Genomic DNA, 26,992 nt, shown 5'->3' with positions numbered 1-26,992 from the left:
GAAGAAAGGCAGATATGAACATTCTGTGTGGGTGTTCTGGCATGAGAAAAGCTTTATGTAAGATGCTATGTTGTGTACTGGAACTTAGCATTGTACGACATCTTTCTGCGATATAGGAGCGCTTTCTCTCATTCTTTTTGTGGGAGTTCCCGGCCTATGTCTCTTCCCAGCACCCGCGGGTTGGTAGAAAAAGAGTTGCGTATTTATGTTTCAGCGGCATCTGTCAATGGTATGGAGTATGTGTGAACTGGTGGGTGTTGGTCCGATTACAAGCCAGTGGTGTGCCCCAGTCGGCCTAACTTTGCTAACAGTCTGCCCTGTGCCAGGGAATGCCCTGCTGGTAATTCACAGTCCATCTGCAGCTGTTCAAAGGGTACTAGCGCACCATTTTGAAATAGAGCGATCAATGTGCCTGGTCGGCAGTCTCCCTCGCCAACAGGTCCTCCCTCCCGATCACGTTGCGAAACGTCGTAATGGAACTAATTCAAATTCATGGGGAGCAGGGTGGGTTGCATAAGCCACAAACCTCTTCAGAAGCAGTCACGCGCTATGCAAGTAGGTTGTTGGTTTTTCGGGGGAGGGCACTTCTAACGCTTTGGGTGTTGCCCATTCTTTACCAAGTCAAAGAGAGGCTTACATAAAAAAGATTTTTTTTAAAATAGTCAATCATGGTAATCGAGCCCGAGACCAACCTCCTTTTGTGCACAAAATAATTGTTGCATACTTTGAAGATATGTAAGCAATCAGAACGGAAAGGTATCCAGTACTCACACTCACCTTAGGCAGAGAGGAATAAGTGTTCCAGATTCTTGGTTGAATTTCAAATGCACACTTTCAAGCTGCCTCGTGCGTATCAACTCATGAGGAATAATGGCCGTGGAGCTCTCACTTTCTAAACTGTCTTTACGACTTCTAAAACAAACCAACATAAAATGATGAACCAACTACTAAGAATCGAATTAAGAAATTATTTCAGTTAAAAAGGTTTTCATTATCATTCAAAAATCATACATGATTATCAAGAAATTGCTTCTTGGAGGTTGTGAAATGAAGGTATCTGTCAATACACAAATATTCTGCTCTTCTCAATTTATTTTGATCACATGCATATTCAATTACTATTTCTGTCAAGTTATACTAAAGAATTCCAGTCAAGCCCATCGCAGTAATGTTGGGACATCATTTCCTGTGAGCTCGATAACCCACAGAACGAGATTCTGAAAACATTTGAGCATACCTTGGCAGTATTTAAGCTATTTTGGAAAGAATTTTTTTGAGAGAGACCCCTTGAAAACCAGGGGAATAGGGTACTGTTACACAGTGTGATCAACGCTTTCCCTTGGCTGAATTTAATGAAAACTCAAGCCCAAATACTGATCTTGGACACAAGACTCTACCAGATAGAAGTACAAAAATAAACAACTTTCTTGTATAAAACTATATAGTATTTTATTAAAACAATTTTTTTGTCAATTAAAAAACACATACACAGAATATAAAAGTAGAGTTTAAAAAAACTCTTCACATAACTCATAAAAAACATCACCACATAATTGTACTATAATTCATACACAAAACATATGTAGACAGCATTAATAAAAAAAAATTTCATTAAAGGAAGACCGCGAGGAGGACGGACGCACACGGACGGGTGGAACTCAAGGATCAGCCGTACTCTAGGAACGCCAGTTAAATTCGGTGATAGAACACGGCGCCCGTTTTTAAACCACCCCATCCCAGGACCCGATTACAGCAACTACTAGGCTACAACGTGGAAGCTGGAACCTCAATATACAGCGAGGCGATAGCGGAGTGTAACGCAAGAACCACGCATAGGATAATAACAATTGAGGTGATAGACATCCGCCTTAATTTCTTCATATCCCCTGACCCACTATAAAGACTGCATGTGTGTCTACCAACATCGAGGGAGATATAATTTACAGACCTGGCCGAAGATTGAGTGAAGAGTATGAGCAATATTTCTCAAACCAAGATTTCCAACACAATGAATTATAAAAAAAACATGTTTTAACGATTTTCGCACAAAGGCAACCATCCAGTGCCAACATAGGAGAGTACAATATATAGAAGTCTTGATAAAGATGGCACATATCTAACGAGTCCATCGAAACGCGTCGACGCATACTTGTGCACAATTAAACAACCAAACTCGCCCCAAGAACAACGAAAACAAGTCGAGTCTGGGTTTGAGTTAAATGCGGGAATTAATGTGCAATATTGGATGACAAATTGTGAATGTCTGTGTTTGTTTCCCTTCTCTCCCCCATTTCTCATTTCCATATTGAATTACTTTGAGTAGGTCTTCCTTTAATGAAATTTTTTTTTATTAATGCTGTCTACATATGTTTTGTGTATGAATTATAGTACAATTATGTGGTGATGTTTTTTATGAGTTATGTGAAGAGTTTTTTTAAACTCTACTTTTAGATTCTGTGTATGTGTTTTTTAATTGACAAAAAAATTGTTTTAATAAAATACTATATAGTTTTATACAAGAAAGTTGTTTATGTTTGTACTTCTATCTGGTAGAGTCTTGTGTCCAAGATCAGTATTTGGGCTTGAGTTTTAATTAAATTCAGCCAAGGGAAAGCGTTGATCACACAGTATTTAAGCTATATCTGCATTACAAATGTTGCTCCCTTATGGAATGTTTCACTACAAAAAATCCACTGTACGAGTCATTCGAAAGATTCCACCGTATAGGTATGCTGAGCTGCTAGTAAACAAATTGGTAATACACAAAGCAGTGAAAAAAGGCCTTAGAATGGCCACGTGCAGAGCCATATAAAAATTGTGGCAGGTCATGTGGGCTAAAATATTTAGGGCATCACCTATTCAAACATTTAGATCCACTAAGAGTTAGAAATGACAGACATTGAAAAAAAGACTGGAATGTCAGTCACACATAAAAGAAATACTACAATTGCAGATATGTGTTAGCTTTATGAACTTTCAGCAAAAGAAATTATTTACATACCTAGAACTGTAGTTCTCCAGTACTGTAAGCTTTTATAGATTCACATGCTTGAATCATTCCCCGTCGTCATGATGTGAGTCCCTGGTACCTTTAATATAGTGGTACCATGATAGGTACAGACTAGGAAAAAAGGCCTTGGACTGTTACTTTAGTAACCTATCAACGTGAATCACCATCTAGAACACTCCAGAGAGAAGCTCAGTACCTCAGATTTTCAAGCACTACTGCTAGCCTTGATATACTGAGATAGATGAAGGTGATCTTCCGCCAGGGAGGAGGGTGGGTAGCATGTGAATCTATGAACGCTTCCAATACTGGAAAACTACATTTACAGGCAAGTAATTTCTGGCTCCAGTACTGGAACTTTCATAGATTCACATGCTTGCCCACCAATCTGTGGTAATGGTCAGCCATTGGTGGAGGGAGTTGGAAATGTTGCCTCCCAGATAGGGAGCATCTGACAAAAAAAAATGAGGAGAATGTAGAGGAGGAGGAGATGGCGCCTGAGCCTGTATAATATTGTTGGTGGTTAGCATCTTTGCCAGCCCGTGGTGTTTTCCCCTATCTGATCTGATATAGGATAGATGAGGTGGTTGTCTCTGCTGGAATTGGGACAGGTAAGACTGAGTATTCGAGGAATAGGAAGGGTATCAGTACCGCTGAAACCCCACTCTATAGGAAGGCTGCTCTCTTCCTCTGGGTACTCGAAAAGGAGTTTCCCGCAAATGCAGTGTTCCCAAAGACTTGGAGGTATGCGTGACCGCCTTGATCGTTTTGAGGGCCTCCTCCACATGACTTCCAAAAGTAGCTTCTCCGTTATACGGAAGGTTTCAGATTTTATTTTGAACTTCTGGATGGATGGAAGGATGTGGCTTTGAGCCATCTATGTCTTCTTAGAGCTGCTGCCCCTGCTAACTGCGGAGTCCTGTAATAGCGACATCCATTCCATCTTGCTACAGTGTCTGAACAAAGGAGGAGTAGGAGGGGCAGCGCTGAAATGGATCCAATCATTTCTTTCTGGCCGAGGTTTTCAAGTCAGGCAGGGCGACTGCTACTCCGAGCGAGTTGCCTTGGACCAGGGGGTGCCGCAGGGCTCATCCCCGAGTCCAACCCTTTTTAATTTGTATGTTGCCCCGGTTGCTACCATAGTGGAGAGTCACGGCCTGAGCATGGTGTCGTACGCCGACGACACGCAGCTGGTCATATCCCTCTCGCGAGCACCAAGTCTCGCGGCGGACATCTTCAGAGCATGCATGCAAGATCTTGCTGCCTGGATGTCTGCCAATTGCCTTAAACTCAACGGAGGCAAGACTGAGGTGCTGGTGGTGGTGGTGGGGGGAGACCAAGCGGCTTGGACGTCGGCGTGGCGGCCTCCTTGCCTGGGACTAGCACCAATTCCCTGCCAGGAGGCGAGGAATTTGGGTGTTTGGTTCGACTCTAAGCTGACTTTTGGACCCCAGGTGAACCGGGTAGTTGGTGCCTGTTTCGGGATTCTTAAGAGCCTTAGGAAGGTCTTGGAGCTTCTGCCAATCAAAGCCCGTCAAACTCTAGTGCATGCACTAGTTACGTCCAAGATGGACTACGGCAACCTGCTCTACCTGGGGACTCTTGAGAAGAACCTGAGCCGCCTGCAGGTCCTGCAGAACGCTGCAGCGCGGCTGGTTCTCAAATTACCCAGAAGAGCATCATCTAAAGCTGCTCTCCAGGCCCTGCACTGGCTTCCGGTGAGAAGCAGGGTGGAATTCAAAGCACTGTGCACATGCCACCGGATTGTTAACGGCAGGGCTCCTCTCCCTCTACAGGGCCTGCTAACACAATACAAGCCCCCCCGTGATCTCAGATCTTCTGGCTCGGGGCGCCTATCCATTCCTAAGGTATCTAAAGTACGGATGGGCGGCAGATCCTTTAGGTATCTGGCGGCCTCAAGCTGGAACAAACTTCCTGTGGCACTACGCCTGGAACCTTCAGAGCGCACCTTTAGAGCCAAGTTAAAAGCCTTCGTATTTGCCCGGTAGTTGGGTCCCTGTCCCGGTACTTTCCTGGTAGCACTCGCTTTTCAGCGCGGGGACACGCCGTGGTGAGTCATCAAGCGCTCTATAAGGCCCCCTATTATTATTATTATTGTCGAATCTATGATCTTATTGGATGCTCTCTCTCCTTCATGAAGGACCTTTCCTGCTTTGACCTTGGCATCCTCCGGCAGTTGGTCAATGTAGGGAGCAATGTGTGACCACATCTGGTGATCATAGTGCCCTAAAAACGCCAGAGAATTCGTGCCTTCTGTCAGTGCGGACATTGCCGAAAACAGTTTGCCAATGGAACCTAGACATCCGTTGTCCTTAAGAGGGAATGCTGGATTCTTTGAGCGGCTTTGAGCCGCTTGCATGACCATGGAATACGGTTTTGGATGCCATGTGAGAGACACTAGGGCATCATCTGTGGTCTTGTATTTTTTGTCAAGGCATGAAAGTACCGCCAGAATACAGGCCGGGGTTTTCATAATCGTAATACCTTCTTCCAAGATACAATCAATTATGGGGATAGCCTGGACAGATTTGCTAAATGGTTTCTTAAAATCGTACAAGAAACAGTCAGATTGTTTAGAAGGTATTGGTAGAGAAAATCTTTTTGCTGCACGTTCTAAGAGATTGTGAAATCCCGTTTTGTCCTCTGGCGGAGAATCTACCGGAGGAGACTTTGGTGAGACCGGTAAAGACATCATATAGTTGTCCCATTCCATGGCCGTGTCGCAAAGTTCTCCTTCCTACCTCTCTTCATCCGAAGAGATCGGCTCTTGGAGAGGAATAGACTGTGGAGTTTTTGGAACTGAAAGCATGGTAGGAGTAGTCACTTGTACTGGTGACCCCACCGGTGAAGGTGGAGATTTAGCAACAGGCACTGAAGATTGGAAGAGCCTGCAGTAATCTTCTAGCATAAATTGGAGATCTGAGAGTAAGGCAGATGGTATTGTCACCATCTCTTTTTGATACTACTGATGGCCTGGTTCAGGTTGGGCACAATAATAATATTGTTCATCCTCGTCATCATCCGTCTGACACTTAACTTGTAAGTCTGAATGACTATACGTGTCTCCAAACAGGCCTGCCTCTTCGTAATCTCGCTCCTCCAGGAGAGGAGTGGGCAAAATAGGCGTAATCTTACTGGAGGATTTCTGTTCTGGTGTAATCTCTCTTCCTAGATGTGTAGCAGTAGTGGTTGTCTGTGAAAAACTCATCTGCGATGGCGATTTGGTTGACAGTGAATTTGGCGGCAAAGGGATCCTCGTCGACTAGACGGCTTTCCTCGATGGTGGAGCCGCTGACAATCTTCACTTCCTCTATATTTATTTTTGTCAACGGCAGTGACTTTGTGGATGGCGGTGACTGCGCCTTCGTAAGCATCTTCGATGATGGTCGCGTCTTCTTCGACCCTGGTTTCTCAGACGACGATGACTTTGTTGACGGTAGCTTCTCGGTCTACGGTAGCTTCTCGGTCTACGGTAGCTTCTCACTCTACGGTAGCTTCTTCGTCGACGCTTTCAACATCAGCTTTATTTTTGAAGATGAGTGCTTTGTCGATGATGGGTCAACCGCCTTAGATGAATATGACAGAGGAATGGTCGAGGAAGTTTGAGCCTGAGCCGACAACAGATGTTGTAGACGATAAGAAGGCAGTAGAGAAAGTATTCGACGTCCCTGAAGTGCAGCCTTTCGCTGTAGATGGTGCTGACAAACTTCTTCACTGGCAGAGCTCGTATACGACCTGTCAGAAGGTCTTTTGAAAGTCAGTTTGAGCTCTGGAGGAGGCGTTTCCAGCTCTGATACAGTCTGGGACGGCTGTTCTTTGTGAGAACATTTTTTTGCACTCTGTAGAAGATTAATGAGAGGACTTCTTGGAGCATTAAGTGTTAGGCTCCTTATCGGAGTGTGAAGAATCCCTCTCCCTTTTAAGTTTAAATGTTTTTATTGAAATTATCAAAAATTAAGAATTATATAGAGGTATCAAGAAAGAAGCATTGCAGAAAGAAGAGCAATCCACAGTTACATTTGTAGCCAGGAAAAACATGTCCTGATCGAAAAGTATGAGATACAATAAACATATACACCACAGTGAGTGGATTACCTCCTTAGAAGCTGTGCCCCTGTAAGAAACCAGAAACAGTAACTCCCCCCCACACCCTGTCCGGTAAATTCTATAACATCTGGGTCAGGCCTCACTCATGTAATTTCAGCCTTGCTGGTTAAGCTGTTGAGGAAGTTGGGGGATTGTGCCACAGATCTGCTAAGCGCAACACTCGTAGGTATTTGGGCTGTGTAATCTTGTTGAATTCTGACGAGAGCAATTTCAGAAAGGGGCTATATATTTTCTGAAAGGAGGCAGTGGAATTGTTCAGAGTGGCTGAGATCCGCTCAGTACCAAGGATATACCATAGCCTGTGTAGCCATCCCATTTGAGTAGGTGAGGTGGAGGATCCCCAGTGAGACAATACGTTTTTGTAGCGCTGCCCCTAATGCCAATCCCCATCCCCTCATGCTCCTAAGTGGATAGGTGATCGGATTAGGGAGTCCTAGAACAACGCAGACAGGGAGCCTCGGAATCCTTGAATCAAATAGTTTGTCTACTGTGTCTAGAATCGTGCACCAGTAAGAGGATAGCAACGGGCAGTCCCACAATATGTGTAGGAGCATCCCCTCATTGGCACAGCCTCGCCGGCAAGCGGAACTCCGGTGTGGGTTGCCTCTACGGAGGCGCACTGGAGTTAGGTACCAATAGGTGGCAATTTTCATGGTAGTTTCTATGCTAGCTACATTTTGGGCTGTGTGCTTGGCCCTGTAATAAATCCTGTCCCAGTCTTTCTGAGTGAGGTCGCCCCCTAATTCTCTCCCCCATCTGCGCTGGCTCGGTGTGTAATGTGGGCATGAGCTGTGTCTGAGCATGTCGTGCATTTCGGAGATCAGACCCCTGTCAGTGAGTTTAGCGATTATTCATTTCTCATACTTATAGTCGGGGTCCTCCCTCCTCCCTGGATGGAGTACCCAGTGTCTCAATTGCAGGTATCGGAGACGCTCCGTTTCGGGAATCCCGTACTCCTGCTTCATCTGAGGGAACGTAAGGACTCCCGAGAGGTCAAAGAGATGACCCACCGAGCGACAGGAAGTGTCTCGCCAGGCTGCGTATGTTTTGTCGGACCAGCCTGGTGTAAATTCGCTGGTCCCGAACAGAGGAGTCAAGGTGGACGGGAAAGTTGTAAGCTTCCTGGAGATCGCTACCCCGTCCCAGACAGACATCACCGATTTGGTGATGGGAGATCTCATCAGGCTATGTGGGCGCTGAGCTTTCTTTAAAAAGGGAACTTTCTAAAGGGGGATACCTGTCAGGGCTCGATCTTAGAAGAGCCACAGTTTTTCCTATTCTAGCCTTGCCCATTCCTCTAGATACTTCAACTGGGCTGCCTTGTAGTAACTGGATAGGTCGGGTATCCCTAGTCCTCCCTGCTAGGGCCACCTATACCCTGATGCCTTGCTCATTCGAGGTCTCGCCCCAGCTCATAGAAACTGGTTGATATATTGCTGCAGCGAAGCAATTGCCCGAAGAGGAGGCAACGCCAGGTGGGTCTGGAACAGGAAAAGTGCTTTGGGCAGAAGAGACATTTTGAACGCCTCCATTCTTCCAAGCAGAGAGAGCTGATGTTTGCTCCAGGAGCCCAAATCTTGCTTTGCCCGTCTTTCCAACTTGGGGTAGTTCATTTGAACGGTTTGATGCACAGACGCCGCTAGATCTAGTCCCAAGTAGGGTATAGAGTCCACAAAACGAATGCCGGAGAGGCAGTCGTCCTGCGAGTAGAGACGCCGCTGGGTTTAAGTTTAGGATGAGTGATTTCCTCACACTGACTCGGAAGCCTGATACTCTTCCGAAAGCGTCCACTTCTGCTAGGAAAGCTTGAAGCGAAACCCTCGGTTGCGTCAGCGCCACTATCACGTTGTCCGCGTGGAGGCTGATTGGGTGCGTTTCTCCCACAAATGGTATCCCCCGAATGGTGGGGGTTATCCCTGACCCTCTGTGCAAAAGATTTGACATACAAGGCGAATAGCAAGGGGGAGAGAGGGCATCCCTGCCGGGTTCCCCTCTGGATCGCAAAGGGTCGCAATGAGGTGCCATTCACTCTGATGAAAGCTGTAGGGCTGTTTTAGCATATTCCTCTCCCTTTTGAGGAACATTTTTGAAGAAGTAGGCAGCTCCCTTTCAGAGTATGACACCGGATCAGATCTGGTTTTCATCTTTTGGAGCCAAATGAGAAGACGTCCTTCATGGTCTCTGAGATTATCATTTGAAAAGGTGCAACATATTTTGCAGTCTGATGTTTAATGGGATGGATACAAACAATAAATGCAGTCTTTGTGAGCGTCTTCTACATATAATTTCTTCTACAAGCAAGTGGCTCAGTCGTTGAAGAGAGCCTTTTTTGCTTTGTCTGACATAGTTCAGTCACATTTCGAATTAAGCAAACAGATATAAAAGACTGGAATATATATAGGTCTAAAAATATATATCAAATGAAATTGCCTTCCTGAAGAATGAAGTCCAGAAATAATCTGTCACAAGTTGTAGATTGAGAAAAGCTGAGCAGAGCTCAGAGGAGACTCTCTAGTACAACATGCAGTAGAAAATCTGAGGTACTGAGCTTTTCCCATGAGTGTTCTAGAGGGTGATTCATGCTGATTGGTTGAGGTAAAACTTTGATCTTGGAGGGGACGTGGCCTAGAGGGAAAAAGAGTTGGACGTGTCTTGCCTGCTCTTCAGTGCCCAGAGCCCATCCAACGCCATCTACCGCACTGGGACAGCCTAAAAGACTCAAATGGCATAGTGGCGCCTGCCCCGCGGCCCCACTGTGATGGGGCTTACTACAGGATGGGGGCTGCTGTTCTGCTGAACTCAGTGCCAGTGCTGGGTGCCTCAGTCGCCATCTTACATGGAAGCCCACGCTCCATCTGGTCGGCAGCGATTATTAGCGGCTTCCCCCTGCAGACTGACCCTGAGCAGTCCCAAGGAAAGGAAGAGCTGCCCTTTCTTCGACAGCAGCCAAGACTGTGCCACTGGGATACCGCTGCGACACACAAGGCAGCATTGGGGCCCGGCCCTGAGGTCCGGACGGCGGTGCACTCCCTGGGCGTTTTGGGCCTCCCAATGCAAGGAGCCCCCGGGGTCTTTTGGCTGAACCTGCATCCTGTGATGGGCCAGAGCGGAGGGCTACCATACCTGCAGCTGAGTTGGGTCATTCATCCAGCCCGTAAGGAGCTTCCCTGACGCCGCTGACCCAGTGAGATACATCCGGAGATATGCGGCCACCGTGGCTGAGGGGCCCGCCCTACTGCTCTGAGTGGCCTCAACAGGGACCCTCGGCCCGCGACCCGACATCTGGAGTGGTACGGCGGCGGTCCACCAGCAACCAGAGCATTGGAGTTACTACAATGGGAGCCAGTGAGGCAATGCATCCCTGAATCCTGAGCTCCTCCAGCCTGGCGATCAAGGTGGAGTTGTACTCGCGGAGCTGTGCTTGCCCACCCTAACCTCACGGGAGCTACCCAGTTACAGCAGCAGAACAAGAAGGTGAGGAGTAAATGCAGGAGTTACCAGATTCTCCTAAGACCCCAGCGGGTCTGGCCTGGGAGAGGTGCCCGGTCTGCTTGACTGCTCTACACTTGACTGGAGCCTTAAGGCCCAAGTCCTTGAGGCCCATCAACCTCTGCGGCCTTTGCCAACAGATGAAGGATCTGACTTCTGTGGGGGAGCTGGAACTCCCCGGAGGTCTTTAAGCTGTGAGTGGACCCTGGAAAGAACACTTCCTTACTGCATGTGGCCGGCCACGGTGTGAACAGAGAACCTCACAACTGTGCTCTTGCTGATGCAGCCAGGGGCTGGTCGCCGACCCCCTAGGAAGTGTGTGGACATCCCGGGGGACCCTGCTCACACCACAGCGAACTGGACTTTGGAAGGCCTCTCCGTATATCTGCGTTATTAGCATCCTGAGCTGCCAATGGACTCACCTCCGTAGATTCTCCTGTGCAATCCCCTTCCCCAAGCAAGACTGGCTTCCCAACCCCTGTGGGTGGATTGCATTGATAAACAGGGGCTCTTGCCTTGGTTGCTGACACGCATCAGACAGCCCCGATCTCTTGATTACATCATGTTGATATGCCACACTACAAAGCTGCAAAAGTTAAGCCGATGACATCCCTCTGGACCAAGGCTGCGCCTACTGAATCAGTAGCGCCACACCCCACCCAGACCCCGGTGATGGAGCCCAAATCTTCTGCCCCTGTCACACAAGGCTACATGGATCATTTCCTGGACGAAATCCGCTCGAACATTAGCACCTTCAATGATAAGTTCAAATCAATCCTTAGGGACATCCAGAAAGATGTTACAGACATAGGTGAGCGAGTACATGATCTTGAACGCACCACAGATGCAAGGTCAGAAAATCAGGAAAGGCTGTGGCGGCAGGTAACAGCTTTGGAAGAGCAAAAGATTTGGATTCAATACAAGCAGGAGGATTTGGATAATAGAAGCCGCCGTAACAATATACGCATTAGGGGAGTCCCTAAAGGATCGGAGGACAATAACATCATGTTCTTCACAGTGGACCTCCTACAGGAGATCCGAGGAGAAACCGTCGCCTCCCCGCTGACCCTCGACAGGGTACATTGGGTGGCCACAGCCCCAGAGCTCAAGAATGCAGTACCGGACATTCTGATCAGAGTACACTTCTTCACAGAGAAGGAAGCGATATTACAAGCTACTAGGGGCAAAACTGAACGTAAGTTTCGGGCCACACCGTTCAATTATATCAAGATCTGTCCCCTTTTACACTGTGGGAGCGACGTGAATTTAAGCCAGTCACTGACAAACTTCGAGAGCTGGGGTTCGATATCAGTGGGGCCACCCCTTCGCGCTCCTGTTTCTATGTGAGGGCAGAGGCTGATTATGGAGATCGCTTACGGAAGCGAAACACCTGGTGTGTCTCCCTGATGATACTTGCAATCATGCAAACCCTCCAACGCGAGACCCTCCCAGAAAAGATCTTTGACCAGCTTGGACCATGGTTAAACCACAACGTTCCAATAAACGCCAAGCAGAGGCATCCTCGCAGGAAACCAGGCAGGATATTATCTACCACCTCCGAAGCCTCTGGGGGTGGGGGGTATTCCCCTACACGATCTACTACAGGCTACCTTTAGACCAGACCCCTAACTCAACTTGTGTTGGCCATTATGTCTCGTCGGACCCTGTCCTGTGGATTTATTTACATCTTACTGGCGGCACTGGGCTGTGAGGCCCGAGAGACACTCACTACACAGGCTTTGCAGGGATATCCGTATCCCCTTTGATGGCCATCCCCAACAACCATTCCCCAAGGGGGATGACTCCTCAGCGGGTCCAGATCACTTTGTGCCGCCCTCCGCAATGTGTGGAGGTCCCTGTTGGGCCCTGTTGGCCCGCTGTTAATATTGGTTGCAATTTGTTTTCCTTTCCAGGATGAATCACCCCACTGGCGGGCTCTGCCAAGGGGTGTGCTCAACAGCAGGAGAGGCAGGAGGCAAAGGTGCACGTGCTAATGCTTCTTCCCTATACCGCACTTGACAGAGGACCCTCTCTGTTTGGGGTTAGGCGGGAGTTCCCTTAGGACTGCTCCGCTCTGGGGGTGGGATGGCATCGCCCTCCCCTTCCTTATAGACGCAATGCGCTCCTTAGAGCTATCCCCCTTCTTGACGTAGTGCCCCTCCCATGCACCACCTGCAGGCATGCCATTGGCGGGTGGTATTAAATTGATATCTCTGACCGTGTGGGGGCACAAACTCCCCAAACAAATCTGGTGATACATATTGCACCACGATCCTGATGTCATGCTCCTACAGGAGACCTACCTGCTGAGAGCGGATTGCCATTGCATGGCACATCCAAGAGACCAGAGACGTCACTGGGCATACACAAAGCCACTCGGGTGGGCATCCTAAGTAAGGCAGGCTTCTATACCTCGGTCACTAGGGTAGTCCGAGATGGGGAGGGACGCTATCTCACACTCCATCTCCTTAATGGACAGCGGAAGCTTACACTGCTTAACATCTATGAGCAAAATACTTCACTGGACAATACCTCAGACGGGTTTTGATAGAACAACTAGAGGGGGTGAAAGGTGACATTTTAGGATGTGGGATCTTAACTTGGTATGGGGCCCCACCATTGATCGTAGCGGAGCTACATTTCAAAATGCGGGGGGGGGCTATGTCGCTGCACCTTAAGCGCAATATTGAAAACCTGGGCTTCGACGATATGTGGCACTACAAACACCCAGACACGAAGGATTACTCCTTTTTCCCCCACACATACACACCTCCTATTCCCGCATTGACTATGCCCTCGTTACTCACTCTCTCCTTTGCCACCTATGCGCCATAGAGCTGTCAGACATCTCAACCTCGGACTACACACACATAGAACTGACATGGGAGGGTAGTAGCTACTCCACAAGGCCCTGCCGATTGGCTACACAGCTCTTGCGAGACCCAGTAGACTTGGCCGTAATCCGAAAAGCCATCACTGAATATTTCTCCCTTAACATCCTCCCTAAACTTCCACTGCATTCTCTTTGGGATGGCTTACAGGGCTGTTAACGTCCTTTACCAATTGTATTACAATTGGACATCACCTTGTTTTAAGGAAAGAGCACTGGCACTGAGGTATGGTAAGCAGGTCTCAGTGCATTGTCAGAATAGAAAACCAGGATCTGGTAGCTAAAAAGAGGGCATAAGGTGTGAGGTAAGGCAACAATAACCCAGTTTCCTACATATAGACATTTTCATTATGGAATATGGAACCAATGTCAGTAATGCGTTTTCTTTTTTTTTTGTTATTTCAGCCATGCTGTACAGCAGCCCATGCAAGAGCTATTTGGATTTGTCAGTGTTCTTTTTAAGCCATGTTTCACAGCAACGTGGCTGATATGCAGATTGGCTGGAAAAAAAAGAGCTATGACGTAGCCAGCGCGGACCACGTAATAGTGTTTGTTTTTTGTTTTTTTTACTTTCAGCAATGCTGCTGTACAACATAGCTACTAATAAAAAAAAATAAAGCCACTGGCTCTCCCAAAGGAAAGCCCTGTTGGCTTGGACCACTCTGGTTATCGCAGCAATCCAACTACCATTCTCTAAGCTTGGGCCCACGCAGAAAAGTGTCAATTAGAGAAAGGTTGATGTGGTTAAGTGTATTTAACTGTGTCACAAGGACAATAAGGGAATATCCACCATTTGGGAACGACTAGGGCAAATCAGCGGCACACAAAATCTTGTAGCCTGACAGGCATGGGTGAATCCAGAAATGGGAAATAAGTAGGTCCTTATGGAGCCATCTGAGAAGGAATTCAAACTCAATGCGAGTACTCCAATGATGGGGTATATGTTGCTTGCTCACAGCGGTGTACCATCATGAACATAGAATAAATCTCTTAAAACAAGTATTGCAATATGCATATAAATACATACAATAATAATTGAAATGGGTTAAAGACCACCACACTTTCAAATGTACTGGGGGGTTTGTGCCTAAAGTATTGCACACTCCTCCTCTCCTTTCAAGTGGGGCCATTGTAAAGATTATGCATTTGATGTGTGGTGGTACATAAAGGAGAATCCGACTTGCATTAGGCAGAAATGTTTGTGGTCAAACACAAGTAAATCTTAGGAATTAGTGAAGGACAGAGAATTACAGTTACAAATAGGAACTGAATAGTATGGGTTCAATATGCGCTTGATTTGTGTGGTGATACTGTGCCAAACACAACCAGAAATTGGGCAGCACGATCACGTGTGGTCCTCTAGAAGAAATAGCCATCGGCCAAAACAGATCGAGCTGGACTTGAATGCCCTCTTTAGGACATTTTATCTAGCAGCAAAAAATGAAAAGTTTGGCAAACAGTCCATTTATAGGTACAAGATCAGCATTTTTTTCTTTTTGCTGGATGAGAACGCAGATGTCTGAACTATAAGCGGACCAATCTGATCAATCTATTATAGTGTTGTACGTCAGAGGCAGGAATGAGGAGATGCCCCTTGGTTGCACATAAGCAAATTGAATCATGAGAAGACATACATAGTAAGGCACACCAACTGTCTTCTGTTATTCGAATGTACACCGAAAACAAACTCATATGTATCGATAATACGGGAGCATATGCACAAGGGGGTGGCAGGGCTGAGGAAGCAATTATTACACACACAAAAAAAAGATGTTCTTGTAATTTAATTGTGTCATTCCATTTAAAGAGCATACACAGTAATACACATACATGCCCTTGAAAACGCAATAAGGATGATTTTGGACAAATATAAGCATCGGGAGACTGCAGCGCAGCAGGAGGGAGATTTAGAATATTAATAGGAACATTGACACTGAGGAAGAAGATTGCTGAAAGTGAACTAAAGTCACCTTGGCAACTGGCAGAACATGAAACCCCATTACAAACTGCTTTAGTACACAGAGAAGAATGAAATCATCAAATGTTCCAAGGAAAAAATACAAGTGACAACTGCCCAGATTCACACCTCCTACTAACCATCAATCACTTCAAACACACTTTAATCTTCTGCAGTATTTCAAAAATGTGTTCTATTTGCAGTCCTCAGACCTAGATATTTCCCTGTTTGCTGCTTAGATTATTTCTAAATTCAAACGCCGCTGCTTCAGAACCACTTTGGAGTCTGTGGCAGTTTGCTTTTTATGGACACCAAAGCACAGGCATCAATTATTTGCGTATTTAGAATAATGCAGGTGAACTGAACAGTGCACACGTTAATAACAATGGCATACATGGCTCCCTGCTGAATAAATAAGTGTCTCATGGAACAAAATTGGATCCCTAAAATGTACTCTCAAAAAGAAGTAAGAAAACAAATGGTTGTGGCATGGGTCTGAATAAGCCAGGCAAATCAAATCTCAAGAAAAAAAAAATATTTCCAAGACCTACAGGAATGGCTGAAGTCTGTCGGGTATAGTCATTTGAGCCCGGTCCCTTTCCCTCACCACCACACAAAGACCTAGCCCTAACAAAACCTTGCGGTCTTCGCCCAATAATTTCCATATTAACGTTTAGTTTCCTATTTAAGTGCTGTTGGGTGGGAGGCCAACCCCATCTCTTCAACTACAACTACTTTTGAATTAAAAACAATTTGCTTCTGCGCGGGACCCGTTTATAATCCACCTATTAAGAACAAATAAGCCCTCACCACACCGTATTTCTGATTCAAAAAGCAACACGTTAAAAAAATTCTAATGTGCACAGTCGTTTTCAAATCATTTCATTTTAAGTTATCCTAATAACAATTCTAGAAATGTTCCCTAATTAAAGTAAACTACAACACTACTGTCCAATTAAATTGGGTAACATTCTTCGACAAAAGTTGTAAAATTAAATTTAACATTTTTTCCGTATTTGAAATGTGGAAAGATGCAGTAAAAGAATGGTTTTGCCACAAAATAAAAGAGTGTAGATGCATGAGTCAAGGGTGGGATAATAAAAGACAAGGGCACACTGACCTTTCCATGTCATTCACTTCTATTTGTAAATGGGAATAGTTAGTGGATTCAAAACCAGCACCCTATTTGGATCTTCAGCTGGGGCAGAGAATCCGACTTGGGCAAAGTGCGAGCGAAATTAATACATTTTCAAATTGTATTATTGCACAGCAAAAGTAGGCACACTGGGCTTTGAGGACTTAACACAAATACACACAGTGTATAATAGGAGGACTCGACATGAATGTAGTGTTATATGAAAGTTCCCTAATCATACCATAACAACATAGCAGTTATGAATGAGGACTAGAGGAAAGCGTCATCTAGATGGAGGGTTTATAGAATTAATGACAACGTTTTTGTCTGAGACCATCATGCTGTAATTTACATCTTGTCTGAGTAAATGAAAAGTCAATCCCAATGCAACATAAGAGTATTCAGCAGAAAACTGGAGTTAGACTCAGGAAGTCGCTGCTGGGAATGGAGAATGATTTGTACTTGCCTAGATATCCCAAATTATTTACCCATCTCTTTGATAATGTCATACCCAGATATTGGCTAAATGTAAGGGATATGTACACCTGCTTTCACAGGAAGAGTGTGAGAGTGCGGATGGACAAATGCATGACTTTGAAACAAAAGAACTTAATAAAAACTGTGAATACGATTGTAAACTTGAGCGTATTTTGAGCTACAGGATGTCCTACTCCACTACACACGATAAGCATCTGGGTGTTGCTCTGCAATGGAAGGGTGTTGGAAGGCTTTAATGAAGAAGGACAGGGAGCCCAACTGTACACTTGTTATATGCACTAACCAGTGCCATCCAAAGACCGGCACAACAGTATTTGGCATAATAGCCACCCAAAAGTGGATACACTCTTTAACCTTACACTTGTGGTTGAAATTAACTTCGTTTCAAGGGACTAATGCAAAATATTAAACACATTTTGCAGTTTAAAATGATGAAACATACATACGTCCCTATAGATAGGATGCAATCTATCTATAGTTGACAATTGATGCTCTTACCACTGCCGAACTGGCTTTAGCGTTCATGGCGCCCTGTGCGACTATGTTTGTTGGCGTCCCCACAGACTCCCTCACTACCACCCTAACAGTGCCACCTCGAAGTCTCCATAACCACTCTCTCTCAGATGTATTTAATTAGTTATATAGCACCACCTATGCCAGTGTAGGGTGTCAAAGCACTTTACATCACACACACATTAGACAGAGACAATCAATCATATGTGTGTAAATTAGTGTATGGCAAATGTTACATAAACCCGAAGACTACAAGGTGAGTCTCATGTCATCCCTACTGGTAGACAGTGTAGTTTAAAAGAGCTTAGTCTGGAGAAGCACAGACTCCGAATTTAAAACATAAGCCCATTGTTCGGGGTGACATTTAATAACAAGGATTTTCATTTTTTACCGAAATAAACCCATTTTGAAACATTAGAATAATGGAAGACAGAGGAAAACATCATAATGCTCCAATCTATACCGTACAGTTTGCATGCAGCTCTTTGATGACAGTTATTAGCTCACTATTCTATGTTAGGATTTTAACATCCAAACTGCTAGTAAGAAAAGTATCTCTCCGACAAAAGAACTGACCTATTTAAACTGTATGCACTTTGTGAACTGGATAGTACACATTTCTTGCAGCAGGCACATTAGCTCTCTGTGCTACCATAAACTTAGTTAAAACTTCTACTTGACAAAACTCCTTCTCTCTCCAGGAAGAACATTAATCACCGTGTTATCTTGACATTTTTATTTTTGTATGAAAATTGTGGAGGCCAGCAATGCAGCAGCAGGTGACTTTAAAGCCATGACATACTTCCAAACGCGGCGCCCCCAGGCAGAGTCACCACCCGGTGCATTGGCACCGCCTAGCGCAGGCCCTGATAAGGAGTAGTCCAGGTTTAACATTAGTTGACTTGTCTGTATAACTATTCAAAGCCAACCACCTGGAGAGAGGTGCGTGACTAATGGGGCATTAATAGAATGATCTGATGAACAAACACATTACACTTGCAGGTACCGCTCCATTGAAGCAACTGCTTGAAATGTAGCTACAAAACAGCACTGTTTGTTTCCTCAAAAGGTACATTGGATAACGGTAATGGTTTTACAGACAATTCTACCGTACTCTTCAAATATCAATCATTACAACTAGGTTCTCATTCTAGGTGGTTATAACATTTACGCTCATTGCTAGGACAACCACAAAATATATTAATTTATAAATCACTGGAATGTCATTGGTCATAAGCAATGGGTTACAATACCAGCACACAAGCATTTTAAAAGAATGCACAGGTTTTTGCTGTCCTCCAGTCTACTGCATCTGGAGGATCTAAAGAGTGCAACCTGACTATGCTTTAGTAATAAATTACAGATTGCAACAGTTGGATGACTAGATATGAGTTGCCTCCAAAGTCAATATATAAAACTGGCAACAGGCTACTGAGTTATTCAAAATCTTTTACAAAAATTCACATTTGAATTAAGTTAAAGATCTGTCAGCAATTAAGAAGTGCCCCCTCTTAAAGAATGTTTATTAAAGGAGAGAGCAAAAGGGTACACTGATGAGCTTCACAGCTTCCAAGTAACACTGCTGCCACAGTGAAATGTAACGAACATGAAAGATGCAGTTATAAGGAAGCTGCTGAAGGTATTTGATGCATCTATGGGCAGAACATGAGCAATACAAATGACAGAGTGACAATCTTATATCAGAAGCTGGGAAGTCTATTAAGGAGATGGTCTGTATTTTAAAACGTGGATCAATAATAGCAAAGAACCCAAGAGAAACCCAGTGGAGACACCTCCACTACCCCTTCACCTGCGTGCGGAACACAAACTGTTGGACTTCAGGAAAAAGCTTAAAATCCAGCTGTTTAACAACTAGAATAGGCTCCCTCTGCCCCCTCACATGCGTTTGTCCGCAGCGCTAGGACGCCTCAGGGTAGTTACAGCTCTTTACAAATGCTCTTTTCATTTCATTTCAAAGTCAAGTTTGAGGCAGAGGGGACAAAAAAACCCACTATTTTATAGTAACTCTAGGGGGTGGCAGGCCTGGGGATCAATAATGACATTGTACTGTGTTGCCATTTGCACACTGCCTCCTACTCCCAAGGATGCTCCGAAGTGCCACAGGACGGACTAGTAAGAGGTTACAATGATCTCACGGATTTGTTAGTAGAGTGAAGGTTGAGGTTATTGTTATTTAGAGAACAGTTATTAGATCTGCTGGATGTGCATGCGTTTACCTTAGAGTCAGTAGAACAAAACATTGTGGTGATGCCTATCACCGCTGCATGGTGGACTTAGCTTGAGATCAGGCATATGACTGCTTTAGAGAGTTTTTTATCTAAGAACCTTCATGACCAGATGTAATCTAAAGGAGCTGTTTTTCACGTATATGTTCATGACAACAACATTGGTTTAATTTAGTAGGAGTCTCAGACACTAACCAATAGAATTGGGCCATGCAAAAGGGAATGCCAGCCAACAGGCTTACACTGATCTTTAAGAAGGCAGGACTGATGCTGGTCTAAACATGACATGGTATTGCTAATACTAAAGAATATACCTATATGAATGATGCAAATGCCTTTTTTCCACTCCCACACTAGGTGAAACTCTGGGCTTTCTGGATCAGGCACACGCAAGCTGACTAGACTGAGGGTAATGTATAAAGATTCCCACCAAGCGTTGGTCGTTTGTGGAGTGCTTACTGGTTCTCATCTAGACAAAAGTAATCTTTTGTTTAGTGGGGGCTCCAAAAAGATAGTTTGATATCCCCAAAGAATTCATAACTATACAGGTGGTAGTAGGAGGATGGGGATCGAACGTTTGCAGAGGTAACCTTAGCTGCTTGTTTCTGCTAGAATAGAGTATAGGGGTCCCTCTACAGTGTACATGGCCATCTGCTAGGACTACCTTGGGCATTGCTGCTCAAGATTTGAGCAGCATTCCTCAAGCAGAATCTTACAATGCATGTTGACGGGTTGCCTTAAAGTTCCTCACTTTTCACAAACACTAGTCAGAAACCGGTGAAGGCAGTAAAGGCCCTAGAACGTAGGCGATCTCAAACTAAGGCGTTTAAGGAAAGAGCAAAACTCACTTTTGTTTGTGAATGTTTAGACTGGCTTGGTTTACAAATGCCCGGATACTGAATAGTTAAGAAGCAATACAAATGGAATGAATTTAGGCCACCAGACTAGCGACCTGCTTGACCAATAGCATGGAGGCGGTAGAAGAACACCTTCAACATATATATTTTTTCTCAATCAAGCACAATAGTAACACACAATAGTACAAGTAATGGAGAAATATACAGCCAAAAGAAACACCAGACTTCATAAAGAGAACAAAATGGTTTAAAAAGAGGATGAAAAGAATGTTACGGTGTTCAGGTGATATGAAAGAATGGACAATTGTAGCCTGGGATAAACACTGCAGATCAAAAACGACAGTAATTTACTTCCATACAAATAGTGACTAGTGTATATGTGCATCAGTGACCTGTTCCAAAATGTTAGGATTGGACACACATTTAATACAAGCACTTGGCACTTTGATACATTTTTATTTTAATGCACCTGTCACTTTCATATAATACTTTTTACTCTGTTTGAATAGGCTGCAAACCACCCATGTATGCTGAAGTATACAATTCTTCGTACTAAGGTTCTTTAGTTAGTGTACTGTGTTGGCAGCCAATGAAGATACTGGTTTTGATAATAATGGTCCCACATTTTAAACAAGCACTAGGCACTTTGATGCAATCAGTTTTTTTTTGTAGTTAGAATAAAATTGTCTTTTAATATTTGATGAATCCTTATGCATACTGGTCTTTAATTCAGTCATAGTATGTTTTTATAATGGTTTATGGTTAATATTAGAATAGTAATTATGTACAGTTCAAATTAACTTAAAAAATAGTATTTAAATTAAAAAATTTAATGTAGTAGTGACAACCATGTAGCGTGTATATATTATGCGCCAATTTTCATCATTTGAAATAATTACGGGTAAGGTTCCATTACACATTCTGGATTCTATATTTTTTTTGCCAAAAATGTTAATGAATGATATGTATTGAAACTGTAGTGTGTTGTGAGGATGTTTATTAATCAGACAATTAAATAAGTTACTTATGAATGGTTAATATGCTTCCATTCAAAGGAGAGTCTTCAACCTTTAAGCATGGCTTTCAAAAATGTGGTGCGTTTATGACTACAGGTATTTGTCGTCCAATGTAAAAAATAAAAAATGCACAGTATACTTTGAATCTGCAGGGCAGGCTGATATTTAGGTTGTCTACCTAGTGGTTTGGCTTTCACAAAGAATAAAGATACAATCCTGAAATCTGCTAAAAATCCAAACATAAAACAATAAAATCCCTTGTCAAAGGGCAGTAGCTGAACTCGGCCACCTTTTCTTTTAGAGAATGCAAGGTCTTCATTCCATGGATTAGTTGCTGGGATAAGCTCGGGTTGACTTCCAAAAGATCACCCTGTGAAAATCACAAGTAAATCTCACAAACATGGAAAGATTATAACCTAAGGACCTGAAAATGTCGTAGTGGGAGCAAAACTTATACAACCCTTAAACTAATTGGCCTTGTAGGAAAAAAGATACATTATGAAAAAGATTTGAGAGAAAACGTCTAGAGGCGCAGTAATTAGCTCAACAGACAAAGCTTGGAAAAAGAGCTAAGGAGAAAAAGTGTTATTTAGGCGGGGACATCTAACATGATTTGTTATTTAAAAAAGGGGGCGGTGAGCCTTTGAGACGTTGATGGGCCACGTTACTTTTCTAGTATGTGACTAGCTGAGAATCTTAAAGTTAATTTACAGTGTGTGTGTCATTTAGAGACGCACACTTAGGAATGCAATTGAACTAGAACACAAACGCTACGGGCAGTGTTTAAAAGCACTGTAAATATTTTAAATAATTAAATCCTAAGGACATTACTTATATAACCACATTCAACACCTGATCCGGAGTTAAAAAAAATAGGCTTTGAAATGCAGAATCATGGCACAAACCATGGAGATGATTTCAGGCCACTTTTATTTTTCACACTTCAAAAACTGTTCCAGAACGGCATAACTCCCAGGGCCAGTTCAAGTTAATAAATGTAGAAGAAACAGCCCTGGTCAGTTTAGCTGAAATATTTTAGTTTAAAGATTTGCCAATATAGTAATATCTGTTAGCGTTACCTAAGAGCCATCACCTCTTCTTGAATGGCATGTGGGTTACTCATTAATAGAAAGGCATAACTAGAGACTAATTTTAAATTACTTTTATGCCTCGAGCAACATGTTTCTTAATGGTATGGTTTAAAAAAAATATGCCTGCTTTTTTAAATAAAATAAAAAACGATCCTGAGTAAAAGACGTTTATTTTACCACTTAACAAATATCAGTGAGTACACTAAATTTATTTTAAGAGCAGTGAACTGGATATTGAGTAATACAACATGGCAACTTATCTTCCACTTGAGAGAAATTCCCAAACCCAAAACACAACAATTGGAAACAGGGGCATTTTACGGCAAGGAGACTATTAGCAATCACTTCAGACTACTCAGATGTCTTTAAACCAATTAACTTTTAATATATTACAATTTCATTCTAAAGGTATCAATGTCACCCTAACATTTTCTACTGTGCTCTAGCCTTCCAAGAAAAGTAATAGTAAGCAAATAATTCTGAGCTTCCCACATGAGTAGTTTGGCATAAGCTAGCCACCCAAGTCATCACTACAGTGAGCAACTTAGACACATTTCTGCCTCTTTGAAATTGGTCAGTAACTGATTTTGCTGCTTGGAATCCGTTCTAGATTTGCATGCTGTGCTTGCGCTGGCCCTTGATTGCTATTTATATTGATTTTTCAAAAGGTTTAAAAATTGTAGGAATCAACCCTGGGCATCTCTAAAATAGAATGCACATACGACATTGACTCGTGGCTCAATTTGTTTTAAAATGTGTATACTGCATTTCTGCCATTACTATGATCTTCTACCACTGTGGGTTTCATAGTTGGGGAGTTTCCATGCGAGGGTGGGAATTCCTGTCAACTAGTATCTACTTGGTGGTATGAAGTTGCATAAGTTACTACTTGTGTAACGATATTTTGCGTAGCAGTACCCTTGCGCGTCGGTAGGCGTCGTCTGCGGCTCCGCGTCCGTCGTCGGCGTCGTGGGCGCCGTGATGACGTCGTCGGAGTACTTAGACGCCGCCTCCGCGTGCTGACGTCAGTTCTTAGCCACAGCTTTTCCGCTCCAGAAGCGCAGAGCCATGACAAAAACCGACACTGGTGCCAAGAAAACTAGGGCCCTGAAAGGGGATGACCTTAACCCTAGATATCGGTTCGCAGAACGGGGAGGATGGGTGGGTCGGTAAGGAATCTATCACTAACTAATGTCTCTTACAGATATATCGTTACACAAGTAGTAACTTGTGCATCTGAAAGAGACACGTTAGTGATAGATTCCTTACCTTAGAATAGATACCCCAGCAATACCATCCCCGTGGTGGTGGGTCTGCGAACCAATATTTACACCAGAAAGTCCTGGAGAACGGAACGGCCGAAGTAGCCGTCCCTCCGGACTGGACTGTCCAGGCAGTAGTGCCGCGCAAACGTGTGCAACGAGGCCCACGTAGCTGCCTGGCAAATGTCCTGCAAGGGCACACCTCGGCCCAAGGCAGTTGTAGTGGCCGTGGCTCGAGTGGAATGAGCCCTCAGCCCAACAGGGGGTTCCTTCTTAGCCAAGGAGTAACACGCCTGGATGCACATGAGAATCCATCTAGAGATGGTCCGTTTGTGCACCGCTTTCCCTTTCTTAGCGCCCGCGTACCCAACAAAGAGTTGATCATCCACCCGGAACTGGCATGTGCGATCCAGATAGAACGAGAGCGCACGTTTTGGGTCCAGACGGTGGAGCATCTCCTACTCTCTCTCTCGAGGGGTGCGGAGGCGGAAAGAAGGTGGGCAATGTGATGGACTGCCCAATGTGGAAGGATGTGACCACCTTAGGCAAGAAGGAGGGCCTAGTCCTCAAAACAACCTTGTCCGGATGGACTGAAAGGAAAGGAGGCTTACAAGAGAGCCTGGAGCTCACTCACTCTCCTGGCAGAGGTGATGGCTACCAGGAAGGCAGTCTTCAAAGAAAGAAGGCGAAGAGGACAGTTGTGAAGTGGCTCAAAGGGAGCGCACATCAGAAATGTTAGAACCAGGTTCAAGTCCCACTGAGGCATCACGAAGGGAACAGGAGGAAAGGTATGAGTGATGCCCTTCAGGAATCGATTTACGATAGGGGACTTGAACAAAGAAGGCTGGTCAGGCAGCCTCAGAAAGGCTGAAAGAGCCGAAAGATAGCTTTTGATAGTGCCCAGAGCAGAGCCCGGCTGGGCAAAAGAAGGAAGAGAAGAACCTCAGAGAGAGGGGCATTGAGGGGATCCACAGCCTTTTCTGTGCACCATGCCACAAATCTGTTCCACCTGCAGGCGTATACCGTCTTTGTGGAGGGACGCCTGGCTGCCAGAATGATGTTGCAAACCTCAGGAGGCAAGTCAAATGGCCTCAACTGTCGCCGCTCAATCTCCAAGCATGGAGGTGGAGATTGGACAGGTTCGGGTGGAGGACCGTCCCCTGCTGCTGCGACAGAAGGTCCTCCTGAAGAGGCAGACGAACCGGGGGATCGACTGACATACTGAGTAGCTCGGGATACCAGTACCTTCGTGCCCAGTCCGGAGCCACAAGGATGACTTGTGCCCGGTCGCGCTTGATCTTCTTCAGCACTCTGGGCAGAAGAGGTATAGGCGGAAAGGCATACAACAGACCGCAGCTCTACTCGCGACGAAAAGCGTCTCCGAGCGAGTGCCGCCTTGGAAATTCCAACGCGCAGAACTGATGACATTGCGCGTTCTCTTCGGTGGCGAATAGATCTAACCAAGGCTCTCCCCATCGCAGAAAGAGGCCTTGCGCCACGTCCGAGTTCAGACACCATTCGTGATCCATCGAGCACCGACGGCTGAGTTCGTCCGCCCTGGCGTTCAGAGAACCTGCCAGGTGTTGAACCACCAGAGTCACGCCCTGATGTTCCAGCCATTGCCAGAGACGCAGAGCCTCCTGGCAAAGGGTCCACGACCCCACTCCGCCCTGTTTGTTGCAGTACCACATGGCGGTGGTGTTGTCCGTGAACACCTGCACTGCACTCCCTCGGACAGACGGGAGGAATGCCCGCAGCTCCAACAGATTGATATGGAGCCGGGACTCCGCCGGAGACCAGAGTCCTCTGATCTCCGCCTCTCCCAAGTGGCCTCCCCAGCCCTGGAGGGACGCGTCCGTCACAACTACGTGCTCCGGTTGGGGAAGGGAGAGGGATCTGCCGCTGACCCAATCGCGGTCCGTGAGCCACCACTGCAGCTGTCTCGCAGTGCCCTCCGAGATCAGGACATGGTCGGACAGGTTGCCCCGGTGCTGGGCCCACTGAAACTTCAGGTCCCACTGCAGAGCCCGCATCCGCCACCGTGCGTGATGCACCAGAAGGATGCAGCAGGCCATCAGCCCCAGAAGCCGCAGCGTCAACCTGACCAAAACCCGGGATAACGGCCCGAAGATCGGAATCAGAGCCTGTATATCCCGAACCCCCTTTTCGGGCGGGTAAACCCGAAACTGCGCCGAGTCGAGAACCGCTCCGATGAAAAGGAGCTTCTGAGAGGGGAAAAGGTGTGACTTTGGCACATTGATGGAAAATCCCAGCAGGTGCAGGAGATCCGCCGTAGTCTGGAGGTGGCTGACGACTGCCTGGGGCGAGCCCGCCTTCAACAACCAGTCGTCTAGGTAGGGGAAGACTGAGACCCCTAACCTGCGCAGATGAGCTGCGACCACCGCCATCACCTTCGTGAACACCCGTGGGGCGCTGGTAAGGCCGAAGGGGAGAACGGTGAACTGAAAGTGCTCAAGGCCTACCGTGAACCGCAGGTAACGCCGGTGGGCCGGCAGGACGGGGATGTGGAAATATGCGTCCTGCAAGTCCAACGCTACCATCCAGTCTCCTGGGTCTAGGGCAGCCAAGACCTGAGCCAGAGTCAGCATTTTGAACTTCTCCTTCCGGAGGAAGCCGTTGACGTTCCTCAGATCCAAGATAGGGCGTAGGCCCCCTTTGCCCTTCTTGGGTACCAGGAAGTAGTGGGAGTAGCAACCACGTCCTACTTCCGGCCCAGGAACGCGCTCGATGGCCCCCTTGGCCAAGAGGGCCGAAACTTCCTCCTGCAGGAGCCGCAAGTGATCCCCCGATACGCGGTGGTGTTGCGGTGGCATGGCTTGAGGGGTCGTCTCGAAGGGGAGGGAGTAGCCCCTTCGGACGATCTGCAGCACCCACCTGTCCGA

General features: G+C 45.6%; 1 protein-coding gene across 4 annotated transcripts in view; it reads right to left on the bottom strand.

The window, feature by feature from the left end:
- Window positions 1-26,992, bottom strand: part of SUFU (SUFU negative regulator of hedgehog signaling) — a 561,046-nt gene that overhangs the window by 116,358 nt on the left and 417,696 nt on the right. For all 4 annotated transcript variants that reach the window (XM_086922691.1, XM_086922692.1, XM_086922694.1 and 1 more), the window contains one exon: window positions 778-912. In XM_086922691.1, coding sequence (XP_086778817.1) covers window positions 778-912 — 135 coding nt within the window. The remainder of the gene's footprint in view (window positions 1-777; window positions 913-26,992) is intronic.

The sequence above is a fragment of the Lissotriton vulgaris genome, chromosome 5, assembly GCF_964263255.1.
Source record: "Lissotriton vulgaris chromosome 5, aLisVul1.2, whole genome shotgun sequence".
Taxonomy (NCBI): Eukaryota; Metazoa; Chordata; class Amphibia; order Caudata; family Salamandridae; genus Lissotriton; species Lissotriton vulgaris.
This window is presented reverse-complemented; position numbering and strand designations above follow the sequence as displayed.